At 42.4% G+C, this 14147-nt stretch overlaps 1 protein-coding gene across 8 annotated transcripts in view; it reads left to right on the plus strand.

The window, feature by feature from the left end:
• The window catches only part of ryr1b (ryanodine receptor 1b (skeletal)), a 68103-nt gene extending 54438 nt beyond the window's left edge, over positions 1 to 13665 (plus strand). For 4 of the 8 annotated variants that reach the window (XM_046389837.1, XM_046389838.1, XM_046389840.1 and 1 more), the window contains 24 exons: positions 1965 to 2045; positions 2278 to 2366; positions 2641 to 2769; positions 3374 to 3478; positions 3738 to 3743; positions 4638 to 4667; positions 5602 to 5631; positions 5803 to 5884; positions 5998 to 7307; positions 7389 to 7471; positions 7705 to 7885; positions 8188 to 8274; positions 8412 to 8669; positions 8759 to 8889; positions 9505 to 9547; positions 9642 to 9775; positions 9864 to 9924; positions 10018 to 10164; positions 10252 to 10386; positions 10473 to 10629; positions 11260 to 11324; positions 11443 to 11543; positions 11781 to 11832; positions 11952 to 13665. In XM_046389837.1, coding sequence (XP_046245793.1) covers positions 1965 to 2045; positions 2278 to 2366; positions 2641 to 2769; positions 3374 to 3478; positions 3738 to 3743; positions 4638 to 4667; positions 5602 to 5631; positions 5803 to 5884; positions 5998 to 7307; positions 7389 to 7471; positions 7705 to 7885; positions 8188 to 8274; positions 8412 to 8669; positions 8759 to 8889; positions 9505 to 9547; positions 9642 to 9775; positions 9864 to 9924; positions 10018 to 10164; positions 10252 to 10386; positions 10473 to 10629; positions 11260 to 11324; positions 11443 to 11543; positions 11781 to 11832; positions 11952 to 12047 — 3593 coding nt within the window. In that variant the 3' untranslated portion in view covers positions 12048 to 13665. The remainder of the gene's footprint in view (positions 1 to 1964; positions 2046 to 2277; positions 2367 to 2640; positions 2770 to 3373; positions 3479 to 3737; positions 3744 to 4637; positions 4668 to 5601; positions 5632 to 5802; positions 5885 to 5997; positions 7308 to 7388; positions 7472 to 7704; positions 7886 to 8187; positions 8275 to 8411; positions 8670 to 8758; positions 8890 to 9504; positions 9548 to 9641; positions 9776 to 9863; positions 9925 to 10017; positions 10165 to 10251; positions 10387 to 10472; positions 10630 to 11259; positions 11325 to 11442; positions 11544 to 11780; positions 11833 to 11951) is intronic. The other 4 variants (XM_046389842.1, XM_046389843.1, XM_046389844.1 and 1 more) reach the window with 1 other exon arrangement.
• The last annotated feature ends 482 nt before the right edge of the window (positions 13666 to 14147 follow it).

Below are 14147 nucleotides of genomic sequence, written 5' to 3' on the forward strand. Positions count from 1 at the left end.
AAGACATGCTAGTATAGACAGTCAAAGGGCAATAAAATCACAAAGTAATACTGAATCTTGTACCCTTTAAATACGTATGTTAACCTGTCGACTCTGTTGTTTGTGATTCTGCACCTTTGCTTGCCATGGATACTGGATTATTTAACAGTAGTCACTATGATTACAGACCCCGTCGCCCCCATCACTGTGTCCATGTTTGTTGTTGTAGGAGACTATCAAACCCAGCATCGCCGCCACAGTTTTGTTTCATGTACCTTCACTGTTAAATCCGAGCATGCTCGTACCTTTTTTGACGACGATTTTGTTCTTACAGCAAGCGAGCTGCCCTCACGTAACAAGCTGCTCACTTGTTGTAAGGAGATAAGTTGTCATTCTTTACTCCCACCCTGATAACAACAGAGATCAGCTAGCCACCTGTGCATTTTCCTGGAGTGTATCTCATATCTCACTGGGGTTTGCAGAGTTCAGTAGATCTATCCTGCATGATGGTGTGCCTTGAAGTGATCTCTGTATTTCTGTGTTCACTACCAACATTTGTGTCACGAGTGTCTCCTCAGTTGTGTTTCATTGTATCTCCCTGGTTTCCTCTCTTTATTTATGTGTGTGTTCCGTGTCTGTCATTCCTTGTGATGGGATAGTGTTGTCTATCAGAGTTTTGTTGTGTAGATGTTTTCTGTGAAAAGTATTTGGAGAGCTGGACGGGGTTGAAGTCTGAGGGAGGGAACAGGAGGGGAGTCAGTATGGGGGCCTCAGCTGGATGGGGACTCAGAGGTCTTTGTTCTGCTGAAAGCAGGGGATGAGTTGATGGTACTTCATATTTTGCTGCCACAGTCACAGACACTTACATACAAACATACATAGTAATAGTATAGTAATCAGTGTCTAAGTGTTATCACACGTATACTTTAGTTTTATCTACTGTTGTAGATAAAATATTTGCTTATTGATAATATTTTACAACTAAATGTGGTGCTGCACTGCAGGTTTTTGCAGTGTTTAGTGTGTATCAGTTGGTAGGTAATGTGAAGTTGGATTACCATAAATCATCAATGATTTTTAATCAACATGGTTGACATTTAATCTAAAAGTCTAATCTCTGTGTACGGTATAGTCAGCATAGACCATCTGTCCTAACAAATTGTTTGGTGTCACATTTAGCCTTATTTTACTAAAAGCTAGAAAAAGCTCTGGGATAAAGTGTTCTTTTATTTTCAGAAATGGGGTCCAAATATTGAAAAAAGGGGTTAGAACAATCACTGCACTTGCTTCAGTGAAGTTATTATACCTGGAAAAGGTTGATGTGTCTTTGGAGCTGGTCAAATAATTTCGCCCAAAAGGCAGAATTCTTCTGCTTGTGGTTCAAAAGTTGAATTTTAGTAAAAACAGATAAAATGATGATATATTGTTTTATCTCGAGAAGCTTCTTGTTTCTTTTAGTAAGAAATGAATCTAACTAAATAAAAAGCAATGCAGGAATAGTAAACATAAAATGTTTGTGTTTTTAGGAGACAATGCTCAGATTTATGGCCACAGCGATGCAAGAGAAAATTAAAATATTAATACCAGCAGGATAAAGCCGATCCCAGCCGACTATCAGCAGGACGGTTCTCCCTTGTGAGCCGGGTCCTGCTCAAGGTTTCTTCCTGTTAAAAGGGAGTTTTTCCTTGCCACTGTCTGCTTGCTCGGGGGTTCAGGCTCTGGGTTTCTGTAAAGCATCTAGAGACAATTTTGATCGTATAAGGTGCTATATAAATAAATAAATTAAATTAAAGAGTTAGTTAAAACAAACAGTAAAATAGGCTTCCTAGATAGACTTCCTTTTAATACACCTAATCTCTTGTGCTTGAATTTGTTTTCCACTGTGTATTCTAACACAATAACACAGAAAGATGACCAATGTAGTCTGTACTGGGGCTGCTGAAACTTTCTTGTGCAGATTAAACTACATTTCCTGTTTTCCTCAGATGAGAAAGTGATGGCGGACGATGAATTTACGTGTGACCTCTTCCGCTTCCTCCAGCTTCTTTGTGAGGGCCACAATAATGGTGAGTCTCTTTAGCAAAGGTCCTTGTAAAGTGACCCTCCAGCGTGAGTCCAAGTGCTCGCTCACTTCCTCTCAGTGCACTGCTGGGGACAGTGAACCACGGTGGTACAGTCAGATAGATTTTAACATTCAGGGACTATTAACCCCAACTAATATTCAAGTATCATCTAGGAAATTGTTGTAGTTTAATTGTTGATAACTCAATCTAAAGTGCGTCTTGTTCCCGTTCTCAGATTTCCAGAACTACCTGAGAACTCAGACAGGTAGCACCACCACCATCAACGTCATCATCTGCACTGTGGACTACCTGCTTCGACTTCAGGTCACTGCGATAAAATCAAGTCAGGCCAATATAAATCAGATTTTGTAAATACATAATTTAGTCTTTATGCCAGACTAAAACTTTGACGGCATATAAATAAGAACTGAACATGCATTCTGTTTCAGCGTTAAAGGTATAAATACACTTTTAACTCAACGACATAAAAAATATATGCGTTTCACTGTGGACAAATATTTCATTTTCCATTTGGGCTAATTTGATATGATAGAATTTGAAAGTAACATCATGTTTTCCTCCTCCTTCCTGTGTCCAGGAGTCGATCAGTGACTTTTACTGGTATTACTCAGGAAAAGACATCATTGATGAACCTGGTAAGAGGAATTTCTCCAAAGCAATGACTGTGGCTAAGCAGGTCTTCAACAGCCTGACCGAGTATATCCAGGTAAGAGAGGTCCTGTATGGACGATAGGTAGATTACATGCTGAATCACAATACGAAATCTAATTTCAAGGAGACTCTGTGGGTCATACTGGGGCAGGGCTTAAACTCCCGGTGGATGGGAAGCCAGTGAGGATCACGTGCTTGTCACCGACCGGTTGGAGGGCCTCTGAAGGGGGTTTGCCTGAACACTGAATGTTTCACCCTCCAGTGTTAGCAGATTTCCCCCACATTGCAGGGAAATTTCTCCTTCTGTGATTAGGAAAAGAAAAGGCAAAGAGTTCCAAGTTAATGTAACTATTACATTTACTCCCCCAGATATATTTTGGATATGCTTACACCAAATCATAACCCGGTCAAGTTAACAAACGTTTTGTTTTTAACGAACGAGATAAAAATTAGATTTCTTCTAATGTGCCTGCAAAACTTTAGAGCATCTGTTGTGTCTTCAAAGGAACTTCCTGTTTGAGTGCGAAACATGCAAATTCACCATCTTGCCACAAAAGAACATGATAATCTCCACCAGTACAAGGGGCTTCTTGCTCCCTCAGTGCTGTGGCCCTGAATGCATCTCGTCATGTTTTCCTCGTTGTGTTTGTGTGTGTCAGGGTCCCTGCACTGGGAACCAGCAGTCTCTGGCCCACAGCAGGTTGTGGGATGCTGTTGTGGGCTTCCTGCACGTCTTTGCTCATATGATGATGAAACTTGCTCAGGTAAGAAACATCCCGGTAAATAAATTAATTTTTGTTCTCTTTCTAGCCATACTTTCCATTTTCCTGTGTATTTGATGCATAATTTCTGTAGAGAATTTAGAAAATCCTGCATTTTGAATGATCCAATTATGTGTTGTGTTACAGTTTATGAAAAGAAGACAATAAGGAAATCTATACATTTGTGTTCAGTATATTTTAATCCACTTATCCACACTGAGTATACTAATTTTTTGAACTATCTCTCTCATGGTTCCTGCAGAGTAAAGTATGTATTTATTTGATTTCTCTTTTTTTAATGAATTGGTTTTTACATCTCAACTAGTTTCCCTCCTCTTGTCTTTGTCAGATTGTTTCTGCCTCTTTACTGTGCCATTTTATGTTAAAGAGAAGGATTACAAGGCACTTTGTCTAAATTAGACACCACGTTAAGGGTTTATGTTGAAGATTTTTGTACTGTAGGTTTAAGCAGAACTTCGGTTGGAATTAAAATGTGATCTGGTTATCTTCCCATTTAAAATCACATTTAAAGGCAACAACTTTTCATTTTAAATTTTAAAGAGTTGTTTAATATACTATGATTTCCAGGTAGCCATGTTTTTTCTCCACTATTCTCATCCTTTACTTACCTACATTAGCTCCTTTAGTTCAAATAAATGATTTGAAGTATGAAAAGTCTGTTTTTTGCTTTTGAGTGCAGATTTGTCCTTTATCCCGCCAAATTCAAGTTAAGAAGGCAGAAACAGTCTGAGGAGAAACAGAACAACACTCTTTATTTCCTCTCTGATTCTGTATAATACTGTTAATGTTTCCTTTCACAGTACTGACCAGTGCTTCGTTTTGATTGTGCTTTGGACAAACGTGTGTTTGCTTTGAGCCGTGTGTGTGTTAACTTGTGTGACCTAACCAGGAGCTGCAGTGCTTCCTACTCAGTCTAATTGTGTGTGATAGTGTTGATTGCTACCGATGCTGTTCAAAATGTACTTTTGTTTTTTTAACATCTTGAATATATTTCAAATGTCAGATTATTAGTTTTTTTTTAATTATCAAGAAAGAAGTTCGAAGAAATAAGTTGAAATATAAAGTGAAATAAGTAATATCCAGGCTCACAAGTGCAAATGTTCATGGATAACATTTTTATTTTCGTGTGAAACCCTGTTAGATGCACCCTGATCCTGGACAACGAAATGGCGTAAGAATCTGTCTCTCTGCCTATGCCATCTCATTTAGAGCCCCTTCATAATTTTTTAAAGATCCCACGCTTCATTTCATTTATTACAAAGCTTGATACCTGCATAATTTCCCTCCTTGTGTATTCCCTCTGCTTCACTTAATGTTTTTTGTTTGTGTTTATTATTGCTCTTTTCTTTTATGTCTAACAAATCATCAAGTCAGTTAGACTTTGTCCCTGAATATGGAGACAAAGTGTAACAAGGACACACGGTGACTATCCAGTGCCAGACTATTTTGATGAATGTTGTCTAGGAAAAAATTAAACAGTTACTGAACTGCACAGAGAATTTGTGACAGCTGAGTCTTATTCTGAAAGATCACAAATTTTAAATGTTTTACATTTTTTCACACCAAATATAATATAATGCAATTAAATCACTTTCCTTTAGCTTTTAGATTTAAGCAAAATAAATTGTCTGATTAATCCCCCTTATTTTTCATGTTCCCTAAATTTAAGTTGTCTTGATTTGCTTCTTTTCATTTAGCTCCTTTCATTATATATTTGGCTCCTCCGTGTTGCAGAGGCATTAAACGGTACCACAGTGTTTTCACAGGTGGCTGGTGCTTGCTCATCCTGACATCCTTTTCCTCTAGATCTCAACCAGCCTGACAACCACTCTAGATTGTCTAAAGTATTTGTGGCTCTCGTTATCTGCTGGTGCAGGTCTTCAGGACTGCTAAGATCGGCGTCTGCAAATGTGTTTATGTCTTCCTTGCTCCCATGCCTGCAGCCACTTTCACAGACAAAGGGGAATAAAGGGGAAAGGCGGGGCCGTTCTTCCCTCCTCTCATGCCTGCCTGTGTTTAAGTGTCCGTCTCGCTTTCCATCTCATTAAGTGTACTATTTATGAAGCTAAAAATGCATATTTCTTTATTTAAAAATGCAAACCCAGGATCATTTCTGGAGTAGAGCTCACTCTGAGGTAGTTTCTCTTGCGGTTTTACATCTCAGAAGAGATGTAAAACTAGCCCATATCTTCTTAAATTAAATTCTGCTATAACATCAAAATGAAAATGTTCCCTCAGTCCACATGTTAAGAATACTGTTTTCTCTTCTGTTTGTTTGTGTTTTGCTGTGTTTGGCTTTGTTGCAGGACTCCAGTCAAATCGGACTGTTGAAGGAGCTGCTGGATCTGCAGAAGGACATGGTGGTGATGCTTCTGTCCCTGCTTGAAGGTATGTTGTCTCTCTCAGTCTAGTGATGTCTAGATGTGTAACAGAAGTCTAGTGATTTCTGTTACATATTTGCTATATATTTCTCATATCCTCTCACTTTGTACTGATCTTAGGCAATGTGGTGAACGGCACCATTGCCAAGCAGATGGTTGACATGCTGGTGGAGTCCTCCAGCAATGTGGAGATGATTCTTAAGTTCTTCGACATGTTCCTCAAGCTCAAGGACATAGTGGCGTCTGATGCCTTCCGAGACTATGTGACGGACCCCCGTGGGCTAATCTCCAAGAAAGACTTCTCTAAGGCCATGGACAGCCAGAAGCAGTACTCTCCCTCAGAAATCCAGTTCCTCCTCTCTTGCTCAGAGGCTGATGAGAATGAGATGATCAACTTTGAGGAGTTTGCTGATCGTTTCCAGGAGCCCGCCAAAGACATTGGTTTCAACATCGCCGTTCTGCTCACAAACCTGTCGGAGCACGTGCCCCATGATACTCGCCTTCAGAACTTCCTGGAGCAGGCAGAGAGTGTACTCAACTACTTCCGCCCTTTCCTTGGCCGCATTGAGATCATGGGAGCCAGCAGGAAGATTGAGCGCATTTACTTTGAAATCAGCGAGGCGAATCGCAACCAGTGGGAAATGCCGCAAGTCAGAGAGTCCAAACGGCAGTTCATCTTTGATGTGGTCAATGAAGGTGGCGAGAGTGAGAAAATGGAGATGTTTGTGAACTTCTGCGAGGACACCATCTTTGAGATGAACATCGCTGCATCGATTTCCGAGCCTGAGGGAGAAGCGGCAGAAGAGGAAGATGATGAGGAAGAAGAGGAGGGCGGTGGAGATGAAGGAGAGTCAGGAGAGGGAGATGAAGGCAACGGAGAAGGGGAAGCTCCGGAGTCAACGTCAGCCTTTGCAGACTTTCTGAAGAGCGTGGTCAACTTCTTCAACATGTTCACCTTCCGTAACCTGCGGCGTCGGTACCGCAAACTAAGAAAAATGACGGTGAAGGAGATGGTGATCGGCCTGGCTACATTTATCTACACTGTTCTGATGGGCATCCTCATGTTCGTTTATAGTATATGTAAGGGCTTCTTCACACTCATATGGAAGGTGCTGTTCGGTGGAGGCTTAGTGGAGAGCGCCAAGAAAATGACAGTGACAGACATCCTAGCCAGCATGCCAGATCCAACACAGGACGAAGTTCACGGGGACTTGCCACCTGAACCAGGGGCTAGAGAGGTCCAAGACACAGAGGGAGGGGCTGACCTCCTAGATGCTGTGGGAGGAGAGGAGGAAGAGGAGGATAGCGAGGAGAGGGAGGGTGGACGCCTGCCTGGTTTCAATACTCCTGGGGGACTTGGAGACTTCGGTGAGACAACAGCTGAAGAACCACCAACTCCAGAGGGCACGCCGCTGCTGAAGAGAAAATTGGTGAGGTGTTCTGTCTGATGTTGTTGACGTGTACACTCTCCATTAATTGGTTAATTAACTGTATAACCATCATCGAAACAGCTGGCTGCCACAGTTGGAGGTCAAGGAGAGGAAGAAAAAGTTGAAACTGAAGAAGAGTCCCCTCAGGAGACTGAGAAAGCAGAGTAAGTCAATGTAGAAACTGAGCTTGTGCTCATGATAAAGAGTCTTCAGGCGAATATCAAACCCCTCTCAGTTAGCCTTGTTAGCTGTTGACAAATTTACAAGCAACTCTGCTTCATTGTATAAGTTTTAAGACCAAATACCAAATTGACGAAGACCAAATACAGCCCAGCCATGTACTCGGCTTCGACTTTGTCTAGTTCTGTTTAAAAAGAAAAGGTTTCTCTTATTCCAGCACTGAAAATGGAGAGAAGGCAGAGAAGGCAGAACCTGAACCTGAGGTAAAGGAGAAGGAGGAAGAGCCTGAGGAGGAAGAGGAAAAGATTGTGAAGACCAAGGCAAAGAAAGGCAAGAAACCTGCCGAGGAGGGCTTTGAGCTGTGGAACGAGCTGGAGGTTCAGAGGATTAAATTCATGGTGAGCAGACCTCAGTTACAGCACATTTTTAACTTAGGCACCACGTGGTTCACAGTGCGACATGTGCTGAACGAAGTTTGCTGAATGTGTTTCATATGGTTGCTTGTTCTTCAGAAGTTTCACCCATTGTTTTCTTGGAACGCTCATGTCAGTATAGTCGCCTGTGTGTTAACGGCATTTGGCAACTTCGTGACAGTATTTTCAAGTGTAAATGTCATGGAATCAGGCAGCAAAATGTTGCTTTTGTGCTTTGCTTCAGCTAAACTCAAGTCGTGCTCTCTCCTTTGCCCTCTCCCTCCCAGAACTACCTATCTCGCAACTTTTACAATCTTCGGTATTTGGCTCTGTTCATCGCCTTCGCTCTGAATTTCATCCTTCTCTTCTACAAGGTCTGTGTATTTGTAACTGGAAGTATTTTAATGTATGAGTATATAGTTTTTTAACATTAGTTCAGAATTTTTCATACCACAAAAATAGAGTAAACCCAAAAGCCTTGCAGGACTAATTTTGTGTCTGACCTGTCCAGGTGTCTGACAGTCCTCCAGGTGAGGAGGACTTTGAAGGTTCCGGTCTGTTTGAAGGCTCTGGCCTATTTGAAGGCTCTGGAGCCGAGGAAGATGGGTCCGGATTGGATGATGGAGGTGGAGAAGATGACGATGAAGAAGGTCCCATGTACTACTTCTTGGAGGAGAGCACGGGTTACATGGAGCCCGCCATGGCTTTCCTCGGTATCATCCACACCATCATCTCCTTCCTGTGCATCATCGGCTACAACTGCCTCAAGGTTTGTGGTGTTTGCTGTGCGTTAGCTCCACTTACGTTTATTTGTCTGCTTGTGGGATTCACGCAGCTTGTTCTCTTTGTGCTCTTCAGGTTCCTCTGGTTATCTTCAAGAGGGAGAAGGAGCTGGCCAGAAAGCTGGAGTTCGATGGTGTCTATGTCACTGAACAGCCTGAGGATGATGACATCAAGGGCCAGTGGGACCGACTGGTGCTCAACACTCCGTAAGAGCCCTGTTACATTATCAGATAAATGGATGGATGTATGGAAACAAGCCTGCAACCAACCCAATACTGATTTATACCAACCAGTCAAGCCAGACGCAAACCTGACCTGAGCCCAGAGGTGTCCTGCTCACTGCTGTGTCTGTGCTTTGTGCTAACTGGGTTAGCTGCTGAATGAGTTAGATAGATAGATAGATAGATAGACTGACTGACTCACTGACTCACTCACTCACTCACTCACTCACTCAGTCACTCACTCACTCACTCACTCACTCGCTTACTGACTTACTTACTTACTTACTTCAGTGATTCCAGGCTGGGAAATTGCAGTTGTTGTTGTTAAATGACATGACTGGATGGGCTTATTGCAGACCTGTAACAGCTGATACTCGATCTGTTCTTTTTTTCATTTGATTTATTGTTTGCTGTTAGGATGTAAAGATATTTTCTCACAAATAAAATAAAAAACCACTTCTAAAATAACCCCAGCTTTAACAGTAATGTATGTTTCAGGAAGCCCGGGTATTCAGATCAGGTTGCAGAGCTCTAATAAACAGAATTAGAAACTGAGATTACAATCAATGAACTTTTGCTGACGTCTCTCTGTCAATGCAGAACTTTCCCTAACAATTACTGGGACAAGTTTGTGAAAAGAAAGGTGAGTTTTTTTCAGACAGCTTTTTGATTCAAAATGTCAACAAAATGTCAGGGACTTTTCTCTCAGTGAAATGACATCTGTGTGGTATTTCCAGGTGCTGGACAAATATGGTGACATCTACGGCAGAGAGAGGATTGCAGAGCTGCTTGGCATGGACTTGGCTTCTCTAGACGTCAGCGCCATGACACATGAAAAGAAGCCCGAACCAGACACCTCCATGTTCAGCTGGTACGAACTCTACTGCGGCCTCTTGACCCGAACCGTTCAGGCTTATACTACATAATATCACAGAGCAAACTTGTCCTTCTCTCTGTAGGATAACATCTATTGACATCAAGTACCAGATCTGGAAGTTCGGCGTTGTTTTCACCGACAATGTGAGTTAAGGAAGCACTTCGTGGCATATCTGAAACAGTCAGAGCATCTGTTTTTGAGTCTGGTCTTACTGACAGCCCTCTTTTATCTCTTAGACTTTCCTCTACCTGGTTTGGTACATGTTTATGTCTCTGCTCGGACACTACAACAACTTCTTCTTTGCCGCTCATCTTCTGGACATCGCCATGGGTGTCAAAACGCTGCGCACCATTTTGTCCTCTGTAACTCACAACGGCAAACAGGTAACCACACCACCTCTGTAGCGACGCATCACACACGTTTTCACACTAGAATCTTGCACTAATGACGCATCCGTCCGTTCCACCCAGCTCGTGATGACGGTGGGTTTGCTTGCTGTGGTGGTGTATTTGTACACCGTGGTGGCCTTCAACTTCTTCCGCAAGTTCTACAACAAGAGTGAGGACGAGGACGAACCGGACATGAAGTGCGACGACATGATGACCGTGAGTAGGGGGCAGATCAGCGGCGTGGAGCGGGATTTAAGATTTGTTAGATGACCTCTGACCTCTGACCTCACTTCCTCCTGCAGTGTTACCTGTTCCACATGTATGTTGGCGTGCGAGCTGGTGGTGGCATAGGAGATGAGATTGAAGACCCAGCCGGGGACGAATACGAGCTCTACCGAGTGGTCTTTGACATTACCTTCTTCTTCTTTGTCATTGTCATCCTGCTGGCTATCATCCAGGGTATGGCTTCTTAGTGGTGATTTTCTAAAACGTTTCTGGTGTTTGGAGGTTATTAGATGCTCTCACCTGCCCTCACACCTGTCAGCTTAGCTATAAAGAAAAAACAGAATGGCCTGTAGTTTAAAGGGTGAGTCTGTGGTGTTTCTGTAGGCTCTTTATTGTCTACCAATAAACTGCCAATGCAGTTTGCATGTTCTTCCTGTGCCTGCATGGGTTTTCTCCGGGTTCTCCGGCTTCCTCCCACAATACCAAAATGCACATTAAGTTAATTGGCTACTCTAAATTGCCCCTAGATGTGAGTGTGAGAGTGTGTGTCCAAGATGAACCCCGCCTCTCGCCCATAGTCAGCTGGGATAGGCTCCAGCTCCCCCGTGACCCTGACGGATAAGCGGTATAGAAAATGGATGGATGGATGGATGGATTGATGTCATAATCACATCAATAAAGAGAATAGAGACACGTGTTTTAGAGGTCAAAGAAGTAACTTTTCACAGGTTTGCAGTTCTAGAAGTGACAGGAAGAAAAGAAATCTGTCCAAACAGAGACACTCTCACCTCCCTAAACAAACTCTAACTTTGTCGAGAAGAACTGTGATCTTCAGGCCAGTGAAAAATGCCGTCTGTCTGTCAGGTTTGATCATCGATGCCTTTGGAGAGCTGAGAGACCAGCAGGAGCAGGTCAGAGAGGACATGGAGGTAAGATAATGAGTTTCCGAGGGATTCGACTGGTAACTTTCCTCTTAATCCGCCTTCATTTGTCCTTCAGGTTCAAGGCAGGAACGTGTTTAATCTGAGCTGTCCTCTCTCCCTCTAGACGAAGTGTTTCATCTGTGGAATAGGAAGCGACTACTTTGACACGACGCCGCATGGCTTCGAGACACACACCTTAGAAGAACATAACTTAGCCAACTACATGTGAGTCACCTTTCAGAGTGCAGCTGTGACAGTTCGCCTCCTCTGAATGCAGCGTGTGTTCATTTATGAATGTTCAGAGGCATTAGATTTTTGTATCAAAGATTGACACGAGGCAGCAGGACAGCAGATTTTTTGCAGTGTCATTGTTCTGTTCTTAGGTATTTGACCATTTTGTCCAGGCAAACAAACCTGTTCATATGTTGCTTTACTTATCTGTGCCCTCCGTTTCTCTTTCAGGTTCTTCTTGATGTATCTCATAAATAAAGATGAAACAGAACACACAGGACAGGTCAGTAAACTTATTTACATTTAACATATCTAACACAAAATAAAGGTGTAGCCCTCCTTGGTCATTTTTGCGTCCTTACTCGTTGCAACATGTCAACATGTTTTCCGTCTGTGCTTCAGGAGTCCTACGTGTGGAAGATGTACCAGGAGCGATGCTGGGACTTCTTCCCCGCCGGAGACTGCTTCAGGAAGCAGTATGAGGACCAGCTCGGATAACGTCCTGCGTCTTTTTCCTTTAAACGTGCGTGTGGAGGAGAAAGAGAGGAGAGAGGAGGGGAATTCAGAGAGAGGAAAGATTAGGAATTTAGAAATCAAACACGTCTTTGTCTTAGTTTCGCCCTTCGTCTGTGCGTCTCTCTCCTCTGCTGAAGCTATGCACACTTTGACTGCACTATTGCACCACCTGCAGCAGAATGTTGATGGGATAGATTTGATATCAGAGAGGCACAAAAAGAAGACGGGGGGCCTTTTTTATTCCGCTATGAATATGCTAACATGGCCTTTTTTGTGTAAAATCTACATGGATTGCCTTGCATATCAGTGCTTTTATACCCGACGGGCCCTTTCAGTCGCTGCTGTTGTAAACATGATAGTGCCTATAAGCAAATTTCACTGCTGTAGCCATCAGATAGTTTGAAGTTTTAGCTCCAACACTTTTATTTGGGATTAGCGTGGATTTTATTGTTCGAAAGGTTTTTTTTTTGTTTGTTTGTTTTTTTGTATGTGGCTGCTGCCATTTGATGTTTCCTTTCTGATTTCTGGTGTTTCAGTGGGAGCGTGTTTTGAAAGACAGCTCACAGTCGTTGAGGGAGGAGTGAACATTTTAATCCCTCCTCTCACTCCTTTTCTTCTTCTCTTAAGACTTAGAAACTTGTCTTCTAACAAGCCATCGAGGAGGGAGACCCTTGTTGGACGGATAATAATCATCTAGTGTGAATCAGCTGTACAGACAAACCCAGTTTGCACTCCGAAGTCTTACAACGCGTCCCTGGATGTATGTGGTCTCTTATCTCCACTGGTGTCTCTGTGCCGTTTAAGATAGTGATGATGTACACACATACAGTATAGGAGGATGCCAAGGTTATTTATTTATTGTTTATATGCAGATCAGATCTTCTGAAGACGACCGTTTTAGCCCGTCTGTATTTCTGGCCAACAGTCTGTTTTACGACACTTTATGAACAAATAAGTTTTTGTCAGTGCATTAAAATAAGTGATGAATGTATTTAATGTATACACTTTGGCCGAAGCGTCGTCTGTATAACTGAGTCATGTCTCGGCTGCTTAGAGGCCTTTTGATGAAAAGACATATTTTACATAAATCATAGATACATATATTTATTTTTCTTCAGGGTTTGAGGAATCTGAACGATCGTGCTGCTTCCTGAATGCGTGTCCTGTTTGTGGTGTGAGAGACTCACGCCGAAGTAAACGCCCAGTTCGCAGTCAGAACATCAACTTCGCCTTTGTTTTTGCTAGTTAGGTTTTTATGATAGATATTTTTAGGAACCCAGCATATCAGTTATTTCTCTGTCACTCAAAGAGAAGTCATGTGTGATGCGTTGATCTCAGACGGTTCTGTCTCACTATGCCTCTCACAGACCACACCCAAACTCACAAACTGTCCATCTTGTATTCAGTGTTAGGACTCGCTCTGTCAGAGGCTGAGCAGTGTTTCTGTTTGCTGGCGACCCCGATGAGTGTGTGTTCACTGCTGAGGCTCACACAGAGGCAGCTGATGGTGTGGAGCTGAATGGAGATCAGTACTTTCCACCCGACTGTCCTCTGACTGAACCCTGTGTTTCAATACAGAATAAACAGATTATTTTAAGGAGAACTGCAGCGTGTGTCCTCATTTACATGTGAGATTACTCTGTGTGTGTGTGTGTGTGTGTGTGTGTGTGTATCAGTGAGGGTCCTCACAAGTGAGAAAACGAAAATGAGGACATTTTGTCTGGTCCTCATTTCCGCATTAGGGCGGGTGTGTGGGAATGCCATATGGGATGTAAAATTATGCATTTTAAGCATGTGTCCCTGAGGTAAATATTGTTGTATATTAGTGTGCATGTACAACATAAAATACGTTTAAATACTTGAGACTGTCATGATCACTGTCATGAGACACTGTTCAAGAGCTTCTCGATTGGTGGCTTTCCTGACTCACCTGTCCATCAACATCTCCATGAATGCATTTACATTCAAATAATCATTTGTGCAATGCAGATACCTTAAAGAAGAATTTTTAAGTAAAATGCACTACTTCACCTGGTAATTATAAATGAAAACTGACATTATAACATCTTCAGCTGATTATCG

The sequence above is a fragment of the Scatophagus argus genome, chromosome 5 (assembly GCF_020382885.2).
Source record: "Scatophagus argus isolate fScaArg1 chromosome 5, fScaArg1.pri, whole genome shotgun sequence".
NCBI lineage: Eukaryota > Metazoa > Chordata > Actinopteri > Scatophagidae > Scatophagus > Scatophagus argus.